The sequence below is a fragment of the Chinchilla lanigera genome, unplaced genomic scaffold, assembly GCF_000276665.1.
Source record: "Chinchilla lanigera isolate Chin_1 unplaced genomic scaffold, ChiLan1.0 scaffold00026, whole genome shotgun sequence".
Lineage (NCBI taxonomy): Eukaryota > Metazoa > Chordata > Mammalia > Rodentia > Chinchillidae > Chinchilla > Chinchilla lanigera.
In genome coordinates, this window is record NW_004955427.1 from 22,033,041 (window position 1) to 22,050,094 (window position 17,054).

The following is a 17,054-nucleotide window of genomic DNA, read 5'->3' on the forward strand; positions in this document are numbered from 1 at the left end:
GCTGCATCCCTGGTCTGTGCTCTCTAGACCCAAGTTGAGTAGCTAAGCAACAGGTGTTTGGAAGAGGCGAGACAGATATTAGCTGGAGTTCGAACCTGCATCTCCACACATACATGCAAAGTCCCTGATGCCATTGGCCAGCACTATGCAGAGATCTACTTGTGCTCCGTCCAGGCCCGGTAAGCATTAGAGTGGACCTAAATTGCTGCTTTAGCTTCGTTTGTGTTCCTGTTACAGTCACAATAGTGACCCTTCATCTGCTTTTAGGGCAGCAACTCCTCCTACTCCTCATCCTCCTTCTTCTTCAATCCCTTTGAGAGCTTGTTGTGTTTGAGATAATACATGAGCTGCAGAGAGTGAAAGGAAATCCTCTAATTACAAGGTGACAAAGGTAAAATGTAAAGCATTTTTACAACAGCATGAGCCATGCACTCAGAAATAGACCTGGATCTAAAATATAAATAACATTAATACCTAGTCATCTGTCTTTTACAATTTCATGCAGTTAATGAATTAGGCTAAAAGTACTATAATATTTGGTAGCCATCCAGGCCAATATCCTTAATATATCACAAAATACATACTGATACCCCAGAGAAGCAAAACTTGCAAGTAGATGTTTTAAAAATATCTAATCTACAGCTACAAAGTTCTATTCTTACAGCATTTAGCTTTTTGAGGAGTCACCCAGTCTCCAAAGGACAGAAACAGATAGTAGCATCAGTGTAACGTATACACAGAAGTCCATACTATAAAGGCTGTAAAGATTTGCCTTCTTCACACTGCATACAAATTTTGTGAATTATGTTGTATACTTCCTGGTCCACTCTCTTGTTATTCTGTCATGTTCTGCTTGTTGATCAAATACTGAGTAGTTATAGCCTTCCAACCAGAGGATCCAGACTTGCAGTCTGTCAGAAGGGGGCAGATAGACAGCAAAACCTTTGAAGGAGTCAAAGCAAGACTTCAGTTGTCTTTCAGATGCCAAGACAGATGACTTCCTGACTGTTGATGGTGCAAGGAAAGATTTTGGTGCAGAAAGTGGTGGCTTACGTGGGCCATTTGGTGAAAATGTGATATCCAAAAAAGCACACCACCTTCAAGCACAGAACCTAGTGTACCAAGTACAGTTGGTCTCTATTCATAAATGTTATCTCTTTTAGGCCCAGCAGTTAGGAGGACCAAGGGTTATATCAACTAGCTAATGTCCATCTGAATCCTTTTAGTACTTGTGGATTACTTAGCATTTTATTAGACAGTTTGGTGCTTTTCTTCTGCTGGGTAGTAGGTTTTCTTTCTTGTTCTTCAGGCTCTGGAGTGGCTGCGTCTCACTGGTCCACATCCAGTGCTGGTGCCTCTGTGTAGGACCTTGACCTGTCTCTGGACGGCCTGGTGAAGTTAGCACTTACAAAACCCAGCCTCTTGCCTGACCCATTTACAGGCCTCTTTGAGATCCTGAAAGGCGAGGGGTTTTACTTTTTATTTTTACATCCTCTATCACAGTGCCTACCCAACACACACAGAATACTTACTGCATGTTTTTTGAGTGAGTTAAATAATGAATACAACTTATAGTGAGCATTTTGCTGTTATTTCATCACTTTTGTTCTTATTTTAAAGAATTTGTGGTAATAACTGTATGATTTTAGTATATCAAAGGTCAGGATTTTTTCAGAAAAACAATTTGGCTTTAACATTAAGGAGAAAAATTAGACTTTATATATGAAACAATTTTATTTTTAAATATATTTTATAAAATGGAGTAAGTTAGTGATGGCTGACAGAAAATAGTATCAGGCAGATGTGAAAATCTTGACAGTACAGATGAATGTAACATCGCAGCCAGTAGGACAGCAGTTCTTATGACCAAGAATAACATTAATAACTGCCAGGCCCTGAGGGACTCCAGGATATAAGTGTGAAAAGGAGCAGGATTAAATTCTGGAATACTAAATGATGCTGGGAACTGGATTTACCTGCCAGATTTCTTCTGAATTCAGAAGGTAAATCACAAATCCTTTAGGCCCTAGTACAACTGAAGCCATTTGTGAAGAGTTGACGTATGTGATAACTTTTAATGCACAAAGCATGCAAATATTTAATATTTGTAACTAATATCCAGTTGCCTTGTTTTAATTGCTGGGGTGATTTTTAAATCTGATAACTCCTACGCTGTAGGTTGAGTTCAGTGACCTCTGAGCCAAGACCCATCTGCGGTGTCCCTAGTGTTCTGCCATCTCCAACACCACTTCAGCACGTGTACTATGTTTCAGTGACAGAGGCTCTGGTCTGAGAATGCAGTACATGGGGCTTGAATGACCTTTAGATGATCTCATACGCAAACATTCCATGACACTTATGGTCACTGCTTGGATAATAGTCTATTCGCGGTTTCACTGAGGGTAACAAGGAGTTAAGCCAAAGGCTAGGGATATATGAAGTACAATCCAAAAATACAGTGAGTGCTAAAATGTATTACAGCAAAAACGCATTGCCATTAATCCCCCTCAGAATGCTCCCCATCACTTCAGACACACTTATCCCATCAATCTTGCCACTTTGTAAAGCAGTGCTGGAGTCTTTTTTTGAATGTCTTTAGTTGCCCTGCCATAGCTGCCTTGATGTCCTGAATCAATTCAAAATGTTTACCTTTCATGGTCATTTTGACTTTGCAGAAGACCCAGAAGTGCCAGGTCCAGTGAGTAAGGTAGATGAGGACACACTGATGTTTTTAGTTTACAGAAATTACCATAAACATTTTGAATAGATTCAGGACATCGAGGGAACCATGAAAATGCACTCACAAAAGAGAACGAGAACTGTTTCAGAAAGTGGCAAGAATGATGGGATAAGTGTGTTCAAAGGGAATGTTTTAGGGGGATAAGTGGCAATGTGTTTATCACTATAATACATTTTAATTTTTATTTAAACATTCACTATATGTTGTAATCATACCTTGTAGCTCAGAGGTAAGCACTTACCTAGCATGTGGAAGATCCTAGGTTCATCCTCAACATTAAAAAGAGAAATTAAGCCTTGACAGTAATTTGAACTTTATACCTTAACTTTCAGAACTCATCCTATTTTCTGTTGTTTGTATGTTTTTAATAGATTATTTCTTCTATGTTCTTTTTTTTTAACAGTAAGAAAATTTATTGGACAATAGGAATGGGGAATGGGGAATAGGAATTGCTCTTGAGAGACAGGAGGGGTCCTGAATGGGTTGCCCTACTTTCATGTTCTTTTACCCTTTTTTTTTTCTTTCTTTCTTTTGGCAGTCCTGGGAATGGAACCCAGGGGCACTCTAGCACTAAGCTACATTCTCATGTATTTTTATTTTTTAATTTGAGACAGATCTTGCTAAAGACCCAGGCCCAGGTTGGCCTTGAACTTATGATTCTCCTGCCTTATCCTCTAGAATAGCTAGGATCTCAGGTGTGCATCTGCTTTGCCCTTAATATTTTTAGATATAATAAAATTTGTTTATTTCAGCCCTTTTCCTAGATAAAATGAGTCTTTCAGTAATACGCTATTAAAAGTATTAAATATCAAAGAAGTTACCTGTATGAGCCATTGTGCACAGTACTCTTTAATTTTTGTACTATCACAAGTCATGATTGAAACCACTTAATAACAGTGCTTTAATAATATTTCTATGAGGGCCGGGGATATAGCTCAGTGGCACAAGCACCTGCCTGGCAAATGCAAATTCCTGAGTTTGATTCCTGATACCAAAAAAAAAATATTTCTGTGATAAAATTGCTGTGGGACACTTCGTGATCCACTGGCTTTTAGAGGAACTTTTGTTTTTATAAACAGTTTAAATTCACTTCTGTCATGTAGAAAGTTTTTCCCCTTACCCAAAAAGATTTTAAAATTCTTCCTGCTTTATAACTTAGTAATACTAATGATACTTCAAGCTTTCAAATAATTTTTCTAACAATTTGAAGATACAGGCAGACCAAATTTCCATATTCTACTTCCCACTCACATAGGCATCTACATTAGGGCTCTACCTCTCCCCATATGCCTGTTTATTAATTATGTCCCTGTGTAATCAGAAAACATTTTTTCTGAGTGTCTTAAGATAATGATTGTTTAAAAAAAGGATTTGATATTCAGTGCTGCTTAAAAAAATAAAACATGAAGGGGAAAAACAATAGTATCTTGAAAACTTGCTCTGTACCAGCTCCCTTCTCTTTCCTTACCTCCAGCTCACAAGAGGTTGGCTGTCTCCCTTTATTTTCTGCCTTGTTTATACCTCCGGCTCTGTCTTGCCTTTTAGGCTTCTCTCAAATGTGACTATGCCGGAGGCAGGGAGAGCAATGAGGGTAGGGAGTTTGGGCTGTAAGATACAGGCATGCTGGGTAGATTGTTGAGAAAAGAACAAGAGAACAAATGGAATGGAAGCAAGAAACTACTGTTCACTACATCATGCTGTTAAACTCAGAATTAGCATAGTAGGGCTCAACACCCTTTCCTTTAAAACAAAACAACAAACTGAAAAGGCCTAGTTTTTCTCTGATTTCAGTCCCTTAACCTCCTGGCTGCTCAGTAAATGCGTATGGAATTTAAATCCATCTCATTTTATGGGAGAAGAAATGGGCACACACGCCCCCCAAGTTGTGTATCGCCCAGGGCCACTTAGATAGCTAGTTGCAAAGCTTAAGGAACCCAAGTCCTCCAGTTGCTTAATCCATTTCTGTGCCATTAGAAGACATTATCTTTTTTTCAATATTAAGGTTTTTCTAAAGTTCCTGGCAAAGAGTAAATATGACATGTTGAGCTCAGCTATATCATTTCTAAGGCCAGCAGCACTTACTAGATCTGTTAATGAGTGGCAGCGTAGTAGAAAGAATACATATTTTTGGAGTCAGAACTGTATCTAAATTTTAACACTTAAGCAAATCATTCCTTATTTTTGCAAGCCTAGACTTTCATATTTCAATCAATGGGGCCAATAATAGCTACCAGATAGTACTGCTATGACAACTAAGTAGACTAAGCCTAGGAAATACTTGGTTTGCTATATGGCACAAATCAGAGGTTTGAGCAAATATTTGTGAAGTGAATAAATGGTAACTATTGCTGTATTTGATCTCCCTCATAGAGGGTCAACATGCCCTTTAAAAGGTAAGTCAGCTCATTTCTTTTTGTCTTAGAAAATGCCTGCTTTGGATACCTCACATGCTTTTTAATTTTTTAAATTCCAGGTTAATCCATGGAGGACAGATGCTAAATGGATTGGCAGGCCCGACCGTAATGAACGCAGCACCGTTCCTCTCCACAACATGGTTTTCTGCAGATGAACGGGCCACTGCCACTGCAATCGCATCAATGCTCAGTTACCTCGGTGGAGCGTGTGCGTTTTTAGTTGGACCCCTTGTTGTTCCAGCTCCCAACGGGACATCGCCCCTCCTTGCTGCAGAGAGTAACAGGGCTCACATTAAAGATCGCATTGAGACTGTGTTGTATGCAGGTAACTACAAGTTTTAACTCTCCTTGTTATACTTTTTTATCTGTCATCTTACTCTCCTTTTTTATATCAGATCACTTCATGTGAAATAAGGACTGAAGTTTACCCACACAATACTGTGCTTTCCTTGTTATGTAGTATGGTGGAGATGCTTCTTAGAAAGTTACTGAATTTAAAATATGTTCCTGTTACATAATGGGTTATTTCTTAGTGTTACTCCTTTCATCCACTTACAGTGAAGCTCTGTATAACACATATTGTAGTGTCTTCTGTAGACAGCATACCAGTATATAAATTAAACATGATTGATCATAAACATCTGTCAAGAGGGCTGGGGATTTAGCTCAGTGGCACAGCACCTGCCTGGCAAGCACAAGGTCGTGAGTTCGATTCCCAGTACCTGAAGAAAAACATAAACATCTGTCAAATATCTGTTGGTAAGCTTTCAGTCCATTTTTTCCCTTACAGGTTTTCTGTTACTGGCCATGTCTTCTAACCTTATTAACCTTCAACACTTACAGTTTATTCTTCTCTTTATTTCCTGTCTTCTGTATGTTAAAGCTATTAATCAGGGATATTGCCCTTTCCATAGTATTCTCTTGGGCCCTTTTTATTTCTAGAGTCAAGCTCTAGCTCACTCTTATATTACCATATTCTACATATATTAAATACGTCCTCTCTCCTCATGTGCCTGTTGTTTCTTTCTATAGAGTGTTTACTAGATACTACACACTGTGCTAAGCTCTAGGAATCAGTAAAATCAATGCTGAGATGATTACAACACATACAGGAATATATAGAGGTAGGGAGACCTAACATGCTTGGGTTTGGAGAGAAGTTGAAGGGTTAGTGAAGGCTTTGCCAAAAACAGAGTAACAAACAAAGTTAAGACTTTTGTGGGAGTTCACTAAGTGTTCAGGTGGGTTAGGATCTTCCCGAGGGAGCAGCCACTACAGAGGCATGGAGGGTGTGAGAGAACACAGTATGTCCCAGACTTTGCCCATAGTTTGACAGTTGAAGCAGTATGTGTTTGGGTGTCAGTACCAAATGGAGAAGATAAAGCTAGAAAGATAAGGGACCAGATTATGCTGAACTTCATCTTATTTATTCATTTTTAATTTAACAAACTTTCTGTTTGTTTTTTGAAACAGGGTCTTGCTATGTGGTTCAGGTTTCTTGAACTCACTCTGCAGCCTAGACTTGTCTTAAACTCCAGGCAGTTGTTCTGCCTCATCCTCTCGAGTGCTGAGATTATAGTTGTGCACTACTGTGTCTGACATGGGCCCTTGTATGCCTGTGACTGTGCTGACACTAAGGTGGTTCTTGCTCTGAAGGATGAAGACAGGAAAGTACAGTTGTAGAACAGAGGGATGGGTGCTAACAGAAAGCCTGCAGTTGCCCTGGAAGCTCCAAGGAAGATCACCAAATGCAGATTTTGATGGTGAAGTACAGATTCCCAGAGGTGCAACGTCAAGAGGAGTAGAGAGAGGTAGCCAAACACAGTGGGGAGAAGGAAGACTGAAAAGGGAGAGACAGCTTTGGAGAAGCAGCCCAGGAAAGAGGGAACTGAAAAGTCCAGAATGGCTTAGATCTCATGAGAGTAGAGATGGGGGAGACAGAGAGAGAAGCCAGGGCTTGCAGTTCCTCTAAACAGGGCTAAAGGGTGTGCAGTTCAGCTTTGGTAGGCAGATATCACACTTTGAAGTTTGTCAGAGTAACATGAGATTTACATTTTAAAATATGCTTTAGGGAGAATAAAATTGAAAACAGGAGCAGTAGCAGTAGATAAAGCATTTAACCGTTTGTAGGTATTTATTAGTCAGCTTTTTGTTGCTTGGACCTACTACCTAACAACTTCAAGAGGGAAAGGTTTAATTCAGCGCTCTGCTTCAGAGGGTTCAGTCATGGCTGGCTTCAAGACAGGAGTGTCATGGCAGAAGGGAGTGGTGAAGTAAAACTGCTAACTTCATGGTACCAGAAAGTAGTGCACATGAAAAAGGCACAAGAGAGACACACCCAGAAATATGCCTTACTAATCTCCAGGCAGCTGCCAGGCTGACCCAGTTGACAATTAAGATTAACGATCACAAGTGTATACAACTCATCCCTTTTTAAAATATAAAGTTTTATGTTGCAATATAAAAATAAATAAATAGAAATAAAATCAGGTGAAACTTAAGTTTTAAATTATATTTTGGTAATATCTTTCATTTACTTGAAAACCTAAGCAGTGATCCTGTCTTTTAAATGATCAGGTTTTAGGCATGAGGAGGCACACATTAATGCTCTGTGTCTCTCTGGCTTATCCTCCCATCGGGTCAAGCAGAGCACTTGGTCACCAGTTCCTAGTTACTTGGGTGCTTCCATGCTGAAACCGTGAACGAGTCTACCAGTCTGTCTTTCTGAAACACTGTCCTGTAATTCTTTAGTCCATTAAAAGTACTTTTGCTAGAATTGTTGCCTTAATAGATTAAAGACTCTTAAATTATTCCACACAATGGTACTTTATGAAAAGTAAAACTACAGACCAATATCTCTCATGAATATAGACACAAAATTCATCAACAAAACACTAGCAAACCAAAGCCAGAAATATATAGCAAGGATGATATTCCATGACCAAGTACAGTTCATTCTAGGAATGCAAGATTGGTTTGACCCTCAAAACTCAATTATAGAATAAAGAGAGAAAACAGGTGATCCTATCAAGAGACAAAGAAAAAGCATTTGACAGACCCTGTACCCTTTCAAAATGAAAACTATCAACAAACTAGAAGGGCCAGGGAGATATCTCAGAGTCACAAGCACCTACTTGGCAAGCACAAAGTCCTGAGTTCAATTCCCAGTACAAAAATAAAACAAAACAAAACAAAAACTAGAAATAGATAGGCATTCCCTCATCCTAGTTTAAAAAAAAAATACAGGTAACATCATATTTAATTGTGAGAGTCTGAATGCAGTTCCCCTAAGACATGAACAAATGAGGATGTCCACTCTTACCACATCTGTGTAACGTTGTGCTGGATAGAGGTCCTAGGTAGTGCCACTGGGCAAGAAAGAAGAAATACGAGTATTGAGAGTGGAAAGAAGGGAAAGAATCCCTACTGAAAATTACATGATCTTGAATATAAAAAATTCTCTAAGGTTCACTAACAAACTGTTAGATCTAAAAGGTGAATTCAGCAAGGTTTTAAAATATATAAAAGTTGATTTTATTTCTGTACATTGGCAAGGAATAATCCAAACATGAAATTAGAGAAACAATTTATAATAGCATCAAAAAACAATATTTAACAAACAAAATGTAAATTAACAAATGAAGTGTAAAACTCTGAAGACTACGAAACACTACTGAAACAAGTTAGAGACCTAAAACATAGAAAGACATTCCATGTTCATGAGTTGGAAAGTTTAACATTGTAAAGATATTCCCAGATTTTTCTACAAATTAGTGAAAATCCCAGCTGCCTTGTTGTAGAAACTGACAAGCTAATCCTAAAATTTGTTCGAAGCTGTGAGGGCCAGGAATAGCCAAAACAATCTTGAAAAAGAACAATTGTAGAGAACTCACATTTCTCAATCTCAGAAATTATTATGAAGTTACACTAATCAAAATAATATGATACTGATGATAAAAAGAAACAAAGTACTGATACATGGTCCAGTATGGAAGACCCTTGAAAACAATGTGCTAACTAAAAACAGCCAGTTACAAAAGACTGTATCCTATTGTTTCATTCTAATAGTCAAATCTGTAAAAGTAGATTGGTGGGAGATAGAGATAGAGCTGGGAGACAGACACAGGGTTTCTTCAGAGATGATCAGAAAACTCTAAAATTATGGTGATGGTGCCACAGTTGTGTAAATGTACTAAACAATCAATGGATTATACACTTTAAAATGTTTGAATTGTGTTATATAAATTATGTGTCATGATATACTTACAAAATTACCTATAGAAGAAAGTCAAACAATAGAAGCAATCAGAGGAAATACGAATGTCCAACAAGTGTATGAAAGATGTATATTTATCAGTGTTACTAATAATTAAAAGAATTGTAGGCTTTGTGTGGTGGCACACACCTATAACTGCAGTGCTCAGGAGGCTGAGGCAGGAGGATTGCTGTAAATTCGATGGCAGCCGGGGCTACAAAGAGAGTTCAAGGCCAGCCTGAACTGCGTAGTGAAACCCTTTCTCAAAAAAGACAAAGACCCAAAAAAATGAATAAAAAAACAAAAACAGAACTGTAGATTTTAAAAATTCACTAACTTCATGCTCCTTAACAGAGAACAAAGATTAACAGAGAACAAAAAAGAGATTGAGAACACACAAAAGAATATTAATAATCTTGTCTTTCAGAATTAAAAATGTATAAATTTCTAATTGCTTAAATAAAGTCACCTATGCTCATGTCTTATAGGAATACTGTTCTGTTTGCTAAGAATAGAGCACTGGAGCACTACCCAACAGCAGAGCACTATCTAACAGAGCACTGTCCAACAGATAATTCTAGTTGGTTCTTTATTTTCTTGTGTTCCTCTCCCTCCTGTAGAAGTCACTAAATCAGTCCCTTTTTACCCCAGAAAGAATTAAGGGATTCACCCAAATTGCAAGATACTATAGTTAACAGCACAGGCATGTCTGTACTCCAAGTTTCCTAACTTTGCAGTTACTGCTGTACTTTTCTACCAGACTGGGCACAGTTTACAAAAGCTGGTACTTACAAACCCCAGCACTGTGGAAGGCAGGATGGAGAATCCGAGAAACTAACTTCTATAATGTGGCCAAACTCAGGTGGTTTGGAAGTTTGTTTTATTTCTGATTACTTAATACCCTATATTATCTAGTCGTTTTGTTTTTTAAACTTTGCTCTCTCTTGATTTCTTATTTTGAATGCTTTCTAGTCTTGTTCAACTTTCTTGTACAGTTTGCAGATTGGATCTGTCTTTCATGTGCATCAGAAATCTTGTCATTAATCAAGCTTCCTATCCTCGTCTTAGCAGTTTCCTTTCATATCCTTTCTTTCCAAGTTCCATACACCTGTTTGAGAATCTCTTCTGCAGCAAAGTACTGTTGGGTTTTAATGTGCTTTTTCCATAGAGTAATAATTAATTACTCCTTGAGTCCTTTTGTGCATGTGTACCGCCACCATGCTCCTCTGTTTATGGCATGACTTCTTACCTGAAGCCTGCTGAAATCCCTATCTAAATGTATCCATCTTTTGTACTAGATTGTAAGAAAGGCTAGCTAGGCACTATATTTTGCTTGATGTCCAGTAAACATTTGTTAAATAAATACTTGAAATACTGAACTTTCAAGTCTTACCAATTAAAACTTGACTTTACATGGTTTTTTTTTCTTTCTTTCAGAATTTGGAGTTGTCTGCTTAATATTCTCTGCAACACTAGCTTATTTCCCACCCCGGCCTCCTCTTCCTCCCAGTGTTGCTGCAGCTAGCCAGCGGCTGAGTTACCCACGCAGCTTTTGCAGATTATTGAGGTAAACATATTTAGAGTCATTGAGCGTTTGTGACTGCAGTATAATTCCTATGTGTGCATGTGCGTGTGTCTGTGTGTGAGAGAGAGAGACAGAGAGAGAGAGAGAGAGAGAGAGAAAGAGAGAAGTGAAGTGAACCTAGGGCATTTGCACTGAGCTTTAGTTTTTATTTTGGGACAGTCTCACTAAACTACTCAGATTAGGCTGGAAGTCCCAATCCTGCTACCTCAGCCTCCTAGAGTGCCAGGATTATGGACATGCATCCCCAGATTAATTTCATATTTTTAAAAGAGAATTTGAAATAGTAAGTTTTTAGCAACCATTAATTGGGTTGTAAATAGTTGATAAAATACTAATTAAATGTTTTTATTACCTGAAATATTAAGAAATCACCCAAAATAAAACCATTATAATTTTTGCTTTATCTGGTACCATCTATCCTATCAAACTTTTACTTTCCTTAAATAATTTCTTTTATAAAGAAATTTATATCAAACTTGTATCGAGTAGTGTTTGTGAAATTATGGGTTTTGTATGTTTATTTTATTCATTATGTATTTGTTAACACATAGTAAATAAGGTGCTATTTAGTACGTGAATAAAATATTGTACTCATATCACCTAAAATGATCTCTTGTAACACCAGTAGGTTCACACTTTGAGAAAGGTTAATGTAGTATTTTATTGGTTTAACTCAGTTTAATTGTAGTTCAATCTGTCCTCAAAGGCTCCAGTGCTGTAGTACTAAATCTGATTCTTTGGAGGTATGGAACATCACTGTTAATTATGATTGTCAGTGGGCTACTTGAATTTATCTTTTGGATTTTCTTCCCAGCTAGTTGTAATGAGTTTTTATTGATTCATCAGTCGCTGTCTCTGGTTGGTTATTTGCTTGTCTTTCTCTGCCCCAAGATGGTAAATTGCTTGTAATAAGGAGCTATGTCCTTGTAGCTTCTATAGTAATACTGTCCAATAGGAATATAATTCAAGCCACATATGTAATCTTAAGTTTTCTAGTAGCCTCGTTAGAAATAGTAAAAGGAAACAACTAAAATTAATTTTAGTAGCATATCTTATTCAATTCAGTATAGCTAGAATATTATTGTCTTAACACGGGACCAATATTAAAAATTATTGAGACATTTAACATGCTTATATTTGTATAAAAAAATCTTTGATATCTAGTGTATATTTTACCTTTACAGCACATCTCACCTTGGATACTAAATTTTCAGAAATATTTGATATGTATTTAGATTTCATGAAATTCAGCTGAAAAATATTCATTCCTATATTGTTTCCTATATTGCACCAAAATAAAAATAAGTCATTGCATTTTCAAATTATGAATTAACAGACCTTTAATATTATAGGAAAAGTCTTACATTCTACAGGTGCTTAATTGAACATGTCACTTTTGTAAAATGTAGTTTTTAGCTTTTCTTACAATTTTAAGAAATGTCATAACTAAATTAACAACTTATTTTACCATTTCTTCATCTAAAATGGTTTTTTGTGGGTGAAAAAATCTAAATGATTTAATACCTGGCCAAAGTCATAAGTTCAGATCTGTCTGTTAAAAAAATATTTCAGAATGTTTGTTGGTCATTTTGCTTTTTTGACAGTTGAGAAGAAACTTTATATGAAACTCACCATAAATTTGCTGAAAACTTCTTACCACTACCCACTGTAATGACATAAAATTTTTTTCACAGCAAACATTTCACTTTGCTCTGCCGCAGCAAATTCCTGATGCTATTCATTGTAAAATTCGCAACATGCCTTTCTCTGTTCCAATCTGTTATTTTCTTTTGACATGGAATATTCAAATGAGCAAATTAGAATGCTGTATCAATGTGGAGAGAAAAATAATTAGAACCAAATCAGCCCATTGTCACCAGGAAGATCAGCCATGGGTGATAACAATAGAAAACACCCAGCCAAGTGTACATATCTTACACACTGCAGCTGGTAAAGAGAAACAGTTCTGCCAAAACATGAAGGCTGTTTAAAGGAAAGGAACGGCTTTCTATTGTTTCTGCTTTTAAATTTAGGTTTAAATTAGTGCAGATAAGATAAAATTACAAAATCAGTTCCTCAGTTACATTAGCCACATTTCACTTGCTGTATATTACTTTTCAAGTTGCAGTTCACAGCGAGGTAATTGAGTGGGTTGAACACAAATTTTTACAAATAAAATGGAGTGGAATAAAATAGGATAGAAAATATTGTATGTATGTAGCTAGGACACATTTTTGTGAGACTGTTGTTTCAGTATATATGCATACATATATGTATGGGTAAGTCACAGAGTAAAAATAAATTTCTTAATCTATGGTTGAAAACCACTTCTGTACAGCATCTAGTATATTGTCTTCCACATAATAAAGAAAAATATTAACTAACTTGAATTTTGATCAGTGGTGCACATTTGTAATGTGACTATTTAAAATGATCATTTTTAAAAATGCTATTTAGCTAAATTTTTCTCCATGCAAAGCCAAAAACAGAGGTGAGATATTAATAGGTAAAGCTAGAGAGGTAGATTGGCACCATATTATGTCACACTAATAATCTTGGCCTATTCTCTGTGAAAGAGGAGCTATTAAAGGATTTTAAGCTAAGAAGTTATGTACAAAATTGTTCTGTCAGGAAAGAACATTAACTTGAAATTACACCCTATGGTACATCCTATATATACTTCTAATTATACAAGAATCAAGACCTTCATTCTGTTTGAACCATGAAGTGAAATATAAGTCCATTTTCACCAACACCGAACATCCTTTTGTCTTTACTGCCTGTGTGTGCAGTTCGCACCATTGCCGGCCTCACCCTTGGGCTCTGGAGTAAAGTTCTCTGGGCCTCACTTGCCCCACCCCCAGTCCACAATATAATCTTCTCTGGCCTTTCAAAGAGCTCCTGAAATCATTACTTCCAGGATCAATCAGGATAATGGCCTCTAAATTTCAATTCCATTGTCTGAGCAGAAATGCCATCAGTGTTTATGCACCATGGTTTCACCACAATTAAGTTCCTGTCCACATGATTCCCTTCTCATAATATGCTTTGAACCTTTGTGACCAATGTAAACATTGCTCTGTCTTTGGTGTCTATTTGATGATAGTGGTTTTTTTTTTTTTTGCCTTGTAGATGACAAGATGAGAGAAGTTGAACATGTTGCTTACTTGGGGCAAATGAACACATTTATTCATTCTTTTGTTCATATTTCCTGCTCCCATTCCTCTCCCTGCTGCCGTTTCTCAAATGCCTTTAAAGTGTATCTCTTTATCTCTGTGCCTTTGCAATATATATATGGGTAGATAGATAGATAGATAGATAGATAGATAGATAGGTATAGTTTTGCATGTTTCTGTTTATCTAAATGAGGACATATCATTCTTTATAAAAATAACCTATATTACATACACTTTTCATATATAATAATTTATAATATATATTATATATAGTATCTTGAATACTTTGTTTACAGAATACTTTGTGGGTTTTTTTTAAACTTTCTATTTTGGAATGTTACAGTAATATACAAGCTAGAATAGTATAACTCCCCCATAACCCAGTGTCAGCAAGTATTGTTGAGACGCCAATCTTTTTTCTTTCTCTTTTGTCTTTTTTGAGGCAGGGTCTCACTATGCAGTTCTTGCTGGCCTTGAGCGCACTTTGTAACCCATGCTGATCTCAGACTCACAATGATCCTCCTGCCTCAGCCTTCTCTGAGTGCTGGGATTACAGGCATACGCCCCTCACCCAGCTGAGCAGCCAGTCTTGTTTCTTCTTTGCTCCATCCACTTCCCACTTTCTGACATTCTAAGTCACATCCCAGGGGACAGATCATTTCCTCCAGAAATATTTCATTATGAGCAATACAAGGACTCTTTTCAAACATAAGTATAGTGCCATTATCTTACCTCAGAACTTTTCTAACAATAATTTGCTAATACCAAATCAGTATTTGAATTTCCTATTGTCTCCTAAATTTTTCAACAGCTCGTTTGAATTGGGATCCCGATTAGGTGCACACACTGCATTTGACTCAAATGCTTTCTAGTCTGTGGACTTCGTTTCCGTTCTTTCCCTCTTGTCATTGTAATTTATTTATTGAGGAAGCAGCTCTTTTATCCCCAAGTTCTGGATTTTGTGGATCGTCTGCTTGTATAATTTGACAAATTCTTCTGTTATTTGTGTTTAATATAAATTGTTAGCCATATCTGTATTCTGACTTGGTTTTTCTTTTTGTGTTTGTTTTTGTTTTACAAGACTACTCCATCCTTGAGACTACCTTTGCCTATCAGGAGACATATGGTATCTGGGGGGCTCCATGTGGGGATGGTGTTACTGTTTCAAGATACACCTTTGTTCCTGTGTGTACTCCTAATTCTTTATACACAGAGTATTAACCCGTCATTTTATCTCTCTCTCCCCATTGTGTACCCAGATTGCCTCCAATTCACTGTTGCCAAAAATACCTCTGGTGTGACACTTCCTACAGCATCACCATGAATACAAGAATTTCCTAGAGAAATAGATCCTACAACAGGATTGCTAGGTCATAGTATCGCTTAAATTTAATTTGCCAGTCATTGTCAGATCAGTCTGAGAAATGTGACCACTGGACTTGCCATTTTCCATCTTTGCAATCTTGGCCAATCTAATATCTTTATTTAATTTGCATTTTGTGATTATTGATTTTAGATTCTCATTATTTATTAGCCTTATAGGTTTCATCAACTATAAAATTCCTGTTCATAGCTTCTGCCAGTTTCTTAATGGTAATTTCTTTTTCTTAATGATTTACATATTTTAGATATAAATGTTGTGTTGATTTTTAAAACTTTAAACATCTACTGTTAGTCTGCCATCTGCCTAATAATTTTTCTATGGGTTCCTTAATTGTCAACTTTTTCACATTTAGGTTTTCACTCCACCTACAATGCACCTTAATATATGATGTTAAGTAGTGATATAGGAGTGTTTTTTTCCCCATAAAGTACTCTGGCACCGTTTATTAAAGATCCTTAGCACTTTGATTTGCAGTGCCATCTTTATTATGTGTTGAATTTCTGTGTCTTACCTCTCTATGGTTAAAATATCATTAACCATATTTTTTTAACCAGACCTCATAAAGACACAAAAAGGGACTTCCAGAATTGCTTCAGAAAGTGGCAAGAATGATGGGATAAGTGTGTTGGAGCAAGGGGGAGTATTTTGAGGAAGATTAGCTGCAGTGTGTCTTTAACTGTGATATATTTTAAAAATTTAATCATTCACTGTAGTTTTTGATCACCCCTTGTATATGTGCGTTGGGCTTATATGTTAATGATATTTTGGGGGCAGTTACCCATTACGCATTGGTAATTGCAGTCAATAGAACTAAGAGAGAGATTTGTCTCATGCATTTCTTGTAATTTTTCACTTCATGTGAATTAAACTGCCTGTTAAAATATTTTATTAATAAAACCTTTAGGAGGAAGAAAACGAAAATGAAAGCTACTAAGAAATAAAAACTAACAAACTCTACATTTCTGTTTAATATTTGCTTTTTCCTTATTCTTAAGGAGAATCAGTAAATTATCCTTTCAGATAAGTGTTTTTAAACTGAACTTATTGACTATACTCATTTTGTCAAGTAATGTTGATAATTAAGTAAACAATGTAATACAGTAAACATTGGCAATTTTAAGCAATATTAAGAAAAAGGTTATTCTTACACAAAAAATTTTTTTTAAAAATTTAATTTAAAAAAATTTAAAGGAACTTGAATAACTGAAAGATATTTTTTGTTTCTGATTCTAATGTTTTCAGTTTTATTTTTCATGAGTAACAATTTAAATTCTAGATTAATTTATAATGTTTTCTCTTACTTTTACAGCAATTTGAGATTTTTGATGATTGCTTTAGCATATGCTATACCACTTGGTGTATTTGCTGGCTGGTCAGGCGTCTTGGACTTAATTTTAACACCAGTGCATGTCAGTCAAGTAAGTATTTTATTTATTTGTTATAGGTATTTTGACTCATTTAATTCATAAATACTGGTTACATGTTCTTGATTTAGCTTCA

At 36.4% G+C, this 17,054-nt stretch overlaps 1 protein-coding gene and 1 pseudogene across 1 annotated transcript in view; one reads left to right on the top strand and one right to left on the bottom strand.

The window, feature by feature from the left end:
* The window catches only part of Dirc2 (disrupted in renal carcinoma 2), a gene marked incomplete at its 5' end in the record, with an annotated part of 88,540 nt that overhangs the window by 27,880 nt on the left and 43,606 nt on the right, over positions 1 to 17,054 (top strand). Inside the window, 3 exon segments of the mRNA XM_005386622.2 lie at positions 5,214 to 5,479; positions 10,847 to 10,976; positions 16,864 to 16,972. Of these exon segments, the coding sequence (XP_005386679.2) occupies positions 5,214 to 5,479; positions 10,847 to 10,976; positions 16,864 to 16,972 (505 nt within the window).
* Positions 803 to 1,537, bottom strand: LOC102009739 (annotated as a pseudogene).